Genomic DNA, 11,547 nt, shown 5'->3' on the forward strand with positions numbered 1-11,547 from the left:
ACCGTGACAACACTAATCTGGAGGGGGTTCATCTGCAAAAACTAATGAAAAACTAAACAACGATATTCGGTATTCGGTACTCGGTATTTGGCCAAGCATTTAATATTATTCGGCTTCGGCCACAAATTTTCATTTCAGTGCATCCCTACATTTGATGAACTGCAGTTTATGGCACCTCTGCACTGGCTTCATTTTTCAGCCTGGGAGGTTGCTGCTTGGTCCTTTCCATAATGCTGCCAGACTCTTATGATAACAATCTGAAAATAGTAGCAAAAAAAGGGCACTTTTAGTGAGCATACAGTGACGGTGTTGATAGCCCCAAAGATTACATTGCAGCCTTTGTCTGTGGCTGCAGCGCTCATACTGGACCAATTTCAAAAACTGCTCTTCCCATTAGTCACTTGGGATCTGCATACTGTCGGCTCTGAATAGTCTTTTCTTTCTCTTTTCTTTTAAGGCAATGTTTGGATCCACAGAATCTTCCTCACCTTCATCTTCTTGAGGTAGCCTACAGTGTGCAGGTCTCCTCTGTGACCTGCAGTGAGGTATACTTTGTCTTGCACCTGTGTATTTTTACCCTGAGGTGCACACACTTGGTCCCTCCTTCCATTAGTCACTTTGCCTTAGAGCTAAATTTGGATTTATTGCTCAGATCCCTTTTTTGTTTGGCTGTTCACAGTATTTTTTAAATGTGGCCAATATCGGATTCCAGTGGGAACTGGTCTTGATCCAGAACTGACCCACATGTGCAAAAGAACAATAACAAAGACGTCACATGCAGCACGCTGTTGCACAGAAGTAAACATGGAGGCCACTAAAGTCAGCGTTTACAGTTTCATTTATAAGTGGCTGTGCAGTGGAGGCCAGCGTGAGCAGATGGTAACAAAGATGAAGATGAGGAGAAAGAGAGCCAAATGTTCCATTATGGCTTTCTGTGGAGCAATGGCTGCTACCTCAGTCTGGAAGTGTGCGTGGATGTGAAGCTGGGAGTGATGGGCTCGAGTTGTGAATGGCTTCACTTTAACAGATCTTAGTCAAAAATTCAGGATGTTAAGAGCTACTTTTAACTGTATCTGTCAGCACCTCACATTTGTACTGTTCCCAGTGTTGTGAGAAAAAAACAGACCTGAGTCAAATAAAAAAATCAAAATAAAAAATCAGATTTGGGAACCTTTGCCTGCAGTCTGAATGTAGCCGTAAGTGGGATTTACACTTCTGCGTCAAATCAACACCGTACCTTCAGCGTAGGCTCTGCGTTGACGTAGAGCCTACGCTGTATCCTACACCGTAGCCTGACGTGCACCTCTCCAGACATGTAACTATACGTCATACGTAACGATAAGCATTTTAAGTCTTGTGTGTGATTTATCCTGGCTTCATATGAGCAGAGGAAATCTCCGCTCCTGCTAGGCTAATTTATACAATGTAAAATGCCATAGGCTTGTGCTAATGGCGTTAGCATGTTATATTTGTTTGGAAAACGTGTTTAATATAAGACAGTTGTTTTCTCAGTGAACTCTGTGAGTTGTAATGGAGCCGAATTTTGTAACGTTAAATGCTGCTGTTGTCCCTGGCTTCACATGAGTATAGTAAATGGCCACTAGTCGCTAGGCTAATTTATACAATGTAAAATTCCATAGGCTTGTGCTAATAACGTTAGCATGTTGCATTTGTGGAGAAAATGTGTCCAGATAAAGACATGTGTTTGTCTGTGAATGCTGTGAGTTATAGTAAAGTGGATTTGTGTACTTGTGTTTGAAACTGTTGCTATTAATCCATGTTTAATGTGTGTTTAATGTGTGTTTTGAAGCAACTTATCTTTACAGCACTTCACAGAAACCCCATTGCCGACTAATTTTTTTGGAGGCGTAACTGTAGAGTGAGAACAGACACACCACTGCACAAGTATAAATGCTCACAACAGCGTAAGCTACGGCATGGGCTCTCCATAAGTTTAAATCCAGCTTTAGACACAACAGCAAGGGACAAAATGGTCCAGGTTAAACGATACTGAAGTTTCCCATTAAGTTTAGTGATGTATCAGCTGGTGGAGGGTTTGAATATTGGATAGATAATGCAGACTGCAGATTGGTGTGCATGTATGTGTTTGTCTCCAAATGCTTTGGATTTGCTGAAAATTAATATTAACAATATAGTGAGCCAAAAACATATTCTAGTATCTTGTGTATATCAACACAACATCCGATGAAAGCTTGCAGCTTGTTTTGTGACATGGAAGTAAAAACTGATGGAAATGTACACTGGGATTTGTTTCATGCACTGTACTGCATGTACTGCAGTTTTGATATTTCTCCCCCGTGGTGTTTTATGTGCATTGACAGATGGGTTATTGGTGACCTCATCACCTCGGCATATGTCCCTTCAGCAGGTGAGCAGATCGACAGGCGACAGGCAGGAGGGAACACTGAACCTTATGAAAAGCTGCTGGCTGTTCACTTGCAGTTGTAATTATGACCAGATTAGCCTCTCTCGCTGCACATTAACGAAACAGGACGAGGTCAGGGGGGCACATAGTGTACTAAGCACCAGTATTTGAATATATTTTATTTGCTTTTGTTAAGTTTGCGTGGGTTGCAGTTCTACATGACAAAGACTGTACTGTACCCTGTTATACATATTTATTCTATGTTCACGGGGGGAAAAGCTTGTGATTTGGTTGTTTCGATCAAAGCAGGTTACAGTGCATGGTGCTGCAAACAGCTGGATACTGTCAATTTAAAATTTAGATTTTTGCCTGTGTTGAGAATCCCAAACATTCTGAATTTTTCCAGTAAGAAATTAAGCTTTCCTCTCGTTTATCAGCAAAGAAATGTGGTCACGTCTTGTTTGGAAAAGCAGAAAATGAACAGATTTTTGTCCCTGAGGAGCACAGAAAGTCTGAACATACAATATTGTATTCGTTTAGGTTTTGTTCTGGATTTTAGGTGTTTGATCTGATACAGAAACATGTTAAGAAATGCTAGTGTGAGGCTGCGTAGAGAGAACATGTTGAATCTGAACGTTCACAGAATGATTGCATGAGCCTTGAACATGCACCAATTCACAGTTCCATGATTTTAAATGACTGTCCTTGGTTAGCTATGAGGATCGCTATTGTTGCAGCTGTATATAGAGTCACAGTGCTGCTGCCCATCGTGTGTCGGACATAATGGCTTCACACTCAAACACACTGTGCAGGGTTCACAATTTACATAATGCTTTCACCTTGGCATTTCTATCCTTTTGTATATGTGATACAAAAGACCCTCTTATAACACACCAAACACACACAAACACACACTCATACACACACACACACAAATACTGTAGCACAGGTAAAGTCATGCAGCCTTTTAAGCCCTTATGCTATAGAGAGACTAATAGAGCTATTCTGGTCTGGAGATCCACACTTGACTTTTCATTTAGTTTCCATGTCTTCATTTGTGAAAAAGACCAATCTTTGACACTCAGTGCAGTAACTACCATAAGTGACCTTAAAAAGGATGCAAAGTTTCAGGTCTGCCAGCCGCACAAGTCGCTCCTCAACAGGGAAAGTAAGCATACTTCGTTTAAAAAAAAAAAAAAAAAGCCACATGGTCTCATCACCAGGTATCTTCTTAAAGGTCAAACGAGGTGCAACATGACAGCCCACACATACGCCTATTCAGTATTCTTAGTCTCTGAGCAGATCACACACAGTAATGAACACAGCAGAAAATAGAGCGCTTCTGAAACAATATTAACAGGTTTTAAAGCTCTCAGTCTGAAGGATAGGCCCACATTTTACAAGTCTATTATAATCCTTAAAATTCCAGTCCTGGTTTGCAATTCAAATCCAGTGTGGGAATAGCGGACTCTGCCACTGGCTATGAAAAGTGCTATACAGAGAGGTAATTACAGAAACTTAAGGCTTTTAACTTTAAATCAATACCCAAATGATCATATGCATGGAGTTATTTGCTGCCATAATTGTTCCTACTGTCCATAGTGGCTGCGAGGAGATTCCTTCCCAACACAATATCAATGTGAGTTGGATGAATTGAATGGACATCTTCCATCTTACAGACTTTTTGGTTTGAATTCTGTTTGTGTTTCCACAGTGTTTCCTCTCAGAGCTGCAGAGAGAAAACAAAGACAGAATCTGTACTAAAATCTGCAGAGCTGATATGATTTGTTGATGAACTGATTAGCTGCGTGACAGGAATATATTAGCGAATATGAAGGTGTGTTACGCCTTGTTGAACGGAGGTGCCATCTGGTGAGGAATGCGCTCTTTCACCTGTGCCTGCAGCAGCAGTTACACACCTACCTTTTGTATTTTGTTTGGTTTAATTGGTTTATTTATAGCTGTTATCTATTGACAGCTATTATAATGGATAACTGATAAATCATCTTAAGGTGGAGTGTGCAAAGGCTGTTGATATTTAAACTCCACACCCAAACTTATATACCATAAAGCCTCAATTAAAGGCCTAGTCTCAATTAAACACCCAGTCCCTTTCACTAGCCTGGTGTGGCTACACGTTTGACAAATAAAGGCCTGTCTCAATTAGAGGCCTGGTCTGGTTGCCAAGCAGTTAATTTTTATCGCAGTTCTTTGGATCTATAAAATCAGGTTGTTGGCTACCCACTTGAGCCAACATTAGATAGCTGTTTAGATCGCACATACAAATATTATTATTTTGTCAGTATGGAGATGCTACATAATGTTAGCTCGGTTAGATTCCATTAGTGATGACTCCCTACCTCTAAAGTGGTCATAGAGTCAGATTATGTGTCCATTCCCCGATTACCTGGTATGTTATTTATATTTCTTTAGTCTGTAAGGGTTCTCAGATCAAAAGAATCAAAAAGGTTTTATCATAAAAAGTAACGCAAGTTATGAATATTGTTTTAACAGGATAAAGTGGTGTTGTGTTGGTATGCTGGGTGTCGTAACTCCCTCCCTCTTCGATGCCTTGTCTGTTGGAGCTACATCAAATTAATGATACATAGTTAATGGTAATCGAAACCTAATTTTTACACAAGTAATATTCATACTATTTCAAATAAACAATTTGATCTTATTTCCTATGTTTGCTGAGCAACAGTTTTGTGTTAAAGGAATTAAAGGTCGCCCCATATAGAGGCCTGTCTCAAATATAAGCCCGTTAAGTTCAGTGATTTAAGCAAATAATAGCCTGGGCTATTAATTGAAGTTTTATGGTACCCTTCTGTTAATTTATGGCATTTACCATCCCTCTTGTGCATATCATTTCCTTTCCTTTCCTCTATACTGTGCACAAGCACTAATGCCCCCTGTTGCTGTATCGATGGCACAGAGCGGACAGCTTTTCACTGAATGTGACAAAAAGTGTATTGGATTAGAATCGCTGACTGTACCAGTGAGTCATTCATCAAGGACAAACCCTGATATTCAGTGGTTCCAGCTTCTTCAAAGATATTTTTTTGGGCATTTTGCCTTCAATGGACAGGACAGGTAAGCGTGGAAGGGGGGATGACATGCAGCGCCTGCTCTACCACTAAGCCACCGACGCCCCAGTGGTTCCAGCTTCTAAAATGCTGCTTTTCTCTGTTTTGTAGAATTAAAAACTGAATATCATTTAGTTTTGGACAAAAAAAGAAGCAATGTAAGGACAGCAACTTCAGCTCTGGGGAATGGTGATGAGCATTTTTCACTATTTTCTAAAATTTAATGTACCAATCGATCATACAAACAGATTCCTCTATGGTGTTAATAATCATTAGTTACAGCTGGAGACTGTGCCTTTGGAAGACATCCATATATCTTGTCTGAACTGCTGAAGCCTCATAATACCTTAAAAAAGAATGTTTTGACAAAAAAAGAACAGTGGATTTTGTCACTCATCACAAACTTTGGAATCATGTCATGGCAACACCTCACTCCCAATTTGTCAAACCCGGCAACATCATCAGGGGCCAGTGTGCTCCAAACTATGAGGCTCTAGGCAGCCGTCTATAGTCAGTTTTGGATGCTCAAGGGTGGCATGTCAATTTCCACTCGTTACATGCATTATTTAATCATCCATAACTGCTTATCCTGTAAGGGGTCGTGGGTGGCTGGAGCCTATCCCAGCTGACATTGGGTGAGAGACGGGGTACACCCTGGACAGGCTGCCAGAATTTAGAGTCACCAATTAACCTGCATGTATTTGGACTGTGAGAGGAAGCCAGAGTACCCCCCAGAAAACCTGTGCTGACACAGGGAGAACATGCAAGCTCCGCACAGAAGGGCTCCTCCACCCAGGGGTTCGAATTCCCCACACTGGGTTCGACCAGGAACCCTCTTGCTGTGAGGCAACAATGCTAACCACTGCATCACTGTGCTGCGTTAGGCATCATTTGTTTTTTGTTTTTTTTAAGATATTTTTTGGGCCATTTTGCCTTTAATCGACAGGACAGCTAAATGTGAAAGGGGGAGAGAGAGAGGGAGTGACATGCAGCAAAGGGCCACAGGCTGGAGTCGAACCTGGGCCGCTGCGGCAACAGCCTTGTACACGGGGTGCCTGCTCTATCCACTAAGCCACCGATGCCCCAGCGTTAGGCATCTTTTTTTTTTTTCAAAATTAACATTCATGTGCACAGGAAAAGTAGGTTTCATCACCAAAACTACTTTAGGTTTAGGCGACAAAACTACTTAGTTAGCTTTAGAAAAAAGATTATGGCTTGGATTTAAATAAGTACGTTTGTTATGTAACGTAACAACATGTGTCACATGATGTTAACTACGTAACATAGTAGTAACCAGTCAGTTTCATCCATTACATGAATAGCAGCCTCCTCAGTGAAAGTCCTGTGTTTGTTTGATCTATCCACCACCTGCCCTCTGACCCTACTCGGACTTCCTTGCTCTTTATACTACACCGCAAATGACTTTACATTGGAGTTATCTGAAAGCCCCTTGCCTCTCTTATAAATGCCAAAGGGTGCCTTGTGCATCAGTATCAGACTCTGATGGCACTGACCAAGACGACACCCTTGGAATGAGAATGAGTAGGAGGAATTACTGCTTTTAATTTTCAGACAGACTTGAAAAAAGTGAACCTATCATTTTAATGCTTTTCCTGCCTGATCATACTGACAGTCATTTATCATCAGGGATATCTACTGAAGCCATCAGCTTCATTTTTACTGTCATGCCACGTTATTCCAAATGGCAGTTTTGCATTTACATATACTGCATTATCTACAAAGAGAGCCATGGAGAAAAACTGATTTTTAGGAACTCATAACTATTCTTCCACTGTGCCTTCATAATACTTCACTCAGCCAAACTTCGGGAACACTTTCAAGTTCACCCCGCCATTCATGGCGCCGAATCTCAGCGAGCTTGTGTGAAAGATTAAGAGCAGAGGGGAATCATAATAAAGGTGACAGAGGAGATCTCATGGGACACCTCGCCTCCAGGCACACGGCAGACAGATCCGACTTTATAATGCAGTTAAATTAATTCCTCACAAGGCATTTTCACGCCGAATGCCTGGGCCATAAATAATCCTGCCTCTAGTGTGGTCCCAATTCAGAGGACAGGAGTACAGCACCGAAAAAAAAAAATTAAACTAAACCACTGTTCATCCAAAGATAATGAGGAGACGCATCAGCTTAATGTCACAAGGGTGCAGAGGTGGAAATATGATTAAGATTTGTTCGTTTATTGGATAATTATGAGCAATCTGACCAATCATATCTGATCAGTATGATTTTAATCACAGCTTTGCTCTGTGTCTGAAGCAAAAGATACATTTTGAAAAAGACAGAAACACTAAATATAGCTCAGTGGAGTCCTTAGTGTACACACAAATCTGTGTAGTATCTGGGCATCTTTTCAGCACTCAGATGTATTGTATGCATTCAGCCACTGTCTCCTTATTTGGCGAGTTCTAAGTGAGGCAAACAAAATGCCACGAGTGTTTGTGCTGGTAGATAAATGCCACACTTCCCACCATTACTCACACTGGCAGCCTCAAATAAGCTGTAGCGTGCTGAAGTAAGGGGACAGGCTGTCTTAATGCTCATTTGAAATTCAAAGTGGTTTTCATAAATTATTCAATTTCCAAAAAAAAAAAAATCCACCCAGTGCATCTATTAACATGAGAATCGATAGTTTTAATTCTGAGACAGATACAAATACAGTAAAGCAGCATGAGGGACGAAGGGTGCTTACAGTGTGTACATGTGTGTGACTGTATTTACCTGTGTGTGTGGGTGTGCATATGTCTGTTACTCACCCCAGCGTCGTCATGGTGACAATAGTGTACCAGAAGGAGGCTGGGATGCTGGTGAACTTGCTGGAGCTGGAGCCCTTCTCTGCGTAGAACATGACCGTGGCGAAGATGATGATGGCCATGGTGAGTGAGAAGAGGAGGAAGCCCAGCTCTGAAGCACAACTCTTGAGTGTATAACCCAGGATCCGCAGGCCCTGCGAGTGGCGGGAGAACTTGAAGATGCGGAACACTCGAAACACGCGCAGCGTCACAAAGGCGCCGCTCACGTCCTCGTTGTTGGTCATCACCAGGCCGATGTAGTACGGCAAGATGGCCACCACGTCGATGATGCTCATCACCGAGCGCATGAAACGGTAGCGGCTAGGCGCGGCAAACAGGCGCAACAGGTACTCCACTGTGAATATCATGACGCAGGCGGTGTCCATGCAGAAGAACGCCACAGTGTAGCGTTCACCACATGGCATGTCTTTCTGGTTGGCAGTGGAACCACAGGGCACCGTCTCCACCACATTAGTGATGACCGAGATGGCGATGAAGAATCCAGTGACATAGTAGAAGACCAGGGCCATGGTGGAGGTGTGGGGGTTCTCAAAGGCCCGCCACATGGTCTCCCTGAAGTTCATGTTGGGCAGCTTCATGTCCTTGTTCTCCTCCTGATCATCCTGCAGTCGCTCTATATTCTCCCTCTTCCTGTCCTTGTACTCTTCATAGCAGCAGTCGCCGATGATCTCGGGGATGATGCCGAAGAAGGTCAACTCTTCATCGTAGGCTGAGATGCACTCGTGGCGGGGGTAGTGGAGCTTCCCTGTCCGGTAGAAGTTCAGGATGCTTCTGAAGGCATCAGGGTCCCGGTCAAAGAAGTACTCCTTGATTTCCTCATTGTAAAAGAAGTCTTTTTCAGAGCTGCCCAGCAGGGTGTCGGGGTAGCGGTCCAGAGTGGTTCTCCAGGTCTGAAAGCGACGGCCGCTAACATTGAGGATGATCAGTTCGTCCTGTCTCTTACTGTTGTCCTTCGGGGCAACAGGCATGGGGCAGTTGGCGACGGGCATCCAGCCGATGGCTGCTGCCCTGGCAAAAGGGAGCCACGCTGCTACTCCTGCCGCCATCGTGAAGTCTTCAAAGTAGTCCTCCTCACTTTCAGAGCCGACTCTCCACAAAATCAACTGACATCTGAGGGACAAGAGACGGACACATAAAGCTGAAAACAGCAGCACACTAAATAATCAACCACATTATCAGTGTTTGACATCACAGCACTGAAAAAGCTCATGACATTTTGAGCTCCAAATGAGTTTTCCTACTTATTAAATCTCCAGTCACTCGCCCCTGCTTTCAGTCCAAGTCCACCCAAAATGTCATCCAAATTTGAGGGAGAAAGCTTAAATGTGTCAACAACAAAAGCACACTGCCTACAAGCCAACCCAGGCAGCACACAGGTAAAGGTGGAGCTCAGGTTTGAGCCCACAACCTCAACATGAAAATCATATGAAATATGTATTTCAGCTGATATCTAAGAGTTTATTTTCACTGAGACTGCTGCCAATTTGCTGCATTTGTGAACTAATTACTTTTGTTTCGACCTTCAGCCCACATTTGCCACTGATATGAGAAACTACAGCTACATGTGCAGTGAATACAGTGCAATCACTCAGTTACACTAACAGCATCAGTGAAGACACAAGTACAGACCCACTGTCTCTGTCCTGAGCAGCATCATTAAGTGACTGACAGGGAGACGCACTGACTGTCAGGGACTGAAACAAACCTGTTGCACCGGAATAAAAAGGCAACTGCTCCAGATTTATATATGTTGTAATGTTAATACACACATTATCACTGGGTTTATTTAAAAATCAAATATATTAATCATTAGAAATAACCTGACCTATATTGGCTAGTGGAGAAATACATTAAAAGTCATTTGAATGTTTACACATACCTTTAAATTAATAGTAACATACAGTTTGGTGCACTGAAAGTACTTTCCAGTGTGCATGGCTCACTATCTAAACGCACCTCTGCTCTTATTCTACTTTAGAATATTAAGTGAATGGAGGGAAACACATAAACGCCCTCACCGGTAAAAGTGGAGGGGGGAACAAAATCCCAACTCTTCCAAACAGAATCAGAGTTTCCCTAAAGATCGAGTCCTCAGTTAACAAGTGAGAGGATCCATCCAGCGGGATGAAGCAGCGAGCAGCACCTCTCCTCTCCTCTCCTTGTCGGTCGGTCGGTGGGCAGACTCCGGCACCGAGCAGAGCGCCAAAACGCGGCTGATGGAGCAGGATGAACGAGTGTGTGGGACCACAAGACTCAGAGGAAACGGTCTGCAGCGGGATTCGTGGACGTCCTCTGACGGATTTATTTTTTTTTTTTTTTACATCCTGACTCCTTTGTTTCCCCGTCAGTGTTTGAAAAGTGAAACGTGATGGAGAGGAGCGGCGCGCTCCCCCTTTTTCTCCAGCACAAAGTACAATGTGCGTCTCTCCTCTCACTGTGCCAGCTCTGCGTGATCAGCCCTCCTTCCCTCTGCCTCACTTTACCATCATATGTGACAGACTCACCCTGTCACCTTGACTGCAGTCAGCACAGTGCTGCTGCATTACTCAAGCATTAAATACCATTGTATTGTAATAGTGATGACGGGGGATTAAAAAAGTCACTATCGTGCACCTATTATGGTGAGTTAACCAAAATGCTGCCATTGCAGTTGCAGCAGATACCGCCCTGACTTGTAAACTAATACTTTATGATGTATAATATGAACACTTTATTACTCATACAATATTATTCCCATGTTCCAGAAGAGGTTTAACATGGATGGATTACTTTTTGAGGGGCCCGGGGCAAAAATGAGCTGCTGGGCCCCGATAACCCCCCACTCCTCCTACAACATACAATTTTTTAAATGCTAGAATACCATACTTAGGCTGCCCCCAACTAAGGGTGCTTTCAGACCTGGAGTCCAGACGCTTTTGTCCGAATCAAGGATTATTTTTGTTATCAAGTTGTATAACTGCCTAGAGTTGGTTCGTGTTCTAACGGCAACATTTACAAGCAGACCAGATAAAATGCCTTGTGCAAGAAAGCTGCTCTTGACTGGTCAGAGATTCCATGGGGGAAAAATCCAGGAAGTAAAGAAAACGTTGAAGAAGAGTACACTTGCAAGATAAATGTGACACTTTCTAATGTCACAATGGAGGGGCAACTACGCAGGTTGATTTTAGCGCTGCTCAACGTCTCAGTACGGTTGTTTTGGTGTGCACCTGAGTGCGATTGCTGTGTTCACACCTGCCCAAAC

At 42.9% G+C, this 11,547-nt stretch overlaps 1 protein-coding gene across 1 annotated transcript in view; it reads right to left on the minus strand.

Moving 5' to 3' along the window:
* Nucleotides 1–10,430, minus strand: part of LOC126385484 (potassium voltage-gated channel subfamily D member 3-like) — a 142,103-nt gene extending 131,673 nt beyond the window's left edge. Inside the window, exons 1-2 of the mRNA XM_050037219.1 lie at nucleotides 10,325–10,430; nucleotides 8,250–9,416 (exon numbers count right to left, since the gene is read on the minus strand). Coding sequence (XP_049893176.1) covers nucleotides 8,250–9,352 — 1,103 coding nt within the window. The 5' untranslated portion in view covers nucleotides 9,353–9,416; nucleotides 10,325–10,430. The remainder of the gene's footprint in view (nucleotides 1–8,249; nucleotides 9,417–10,324) is intronic.
* Between the last annotated feature and the right edge of the window lie 1,117 nt (nucleotides 10,431–11,547).

Source organism: Epinephelus moara, chromosome 24 (genome assembly GCF_006386435.1).
Source record: "Epinephelus moara isolate mb chromosome 24, YSFRI_EMoa_1.0, whole genome shotgun sequence".
NCBI classification, from domain to species: domain Eukaryota; kingdom Metazoa; phylum Chordata; class Actinopteri; order Perciformes; family Serranidae; genus Epinephelus; species Epinephelus moara.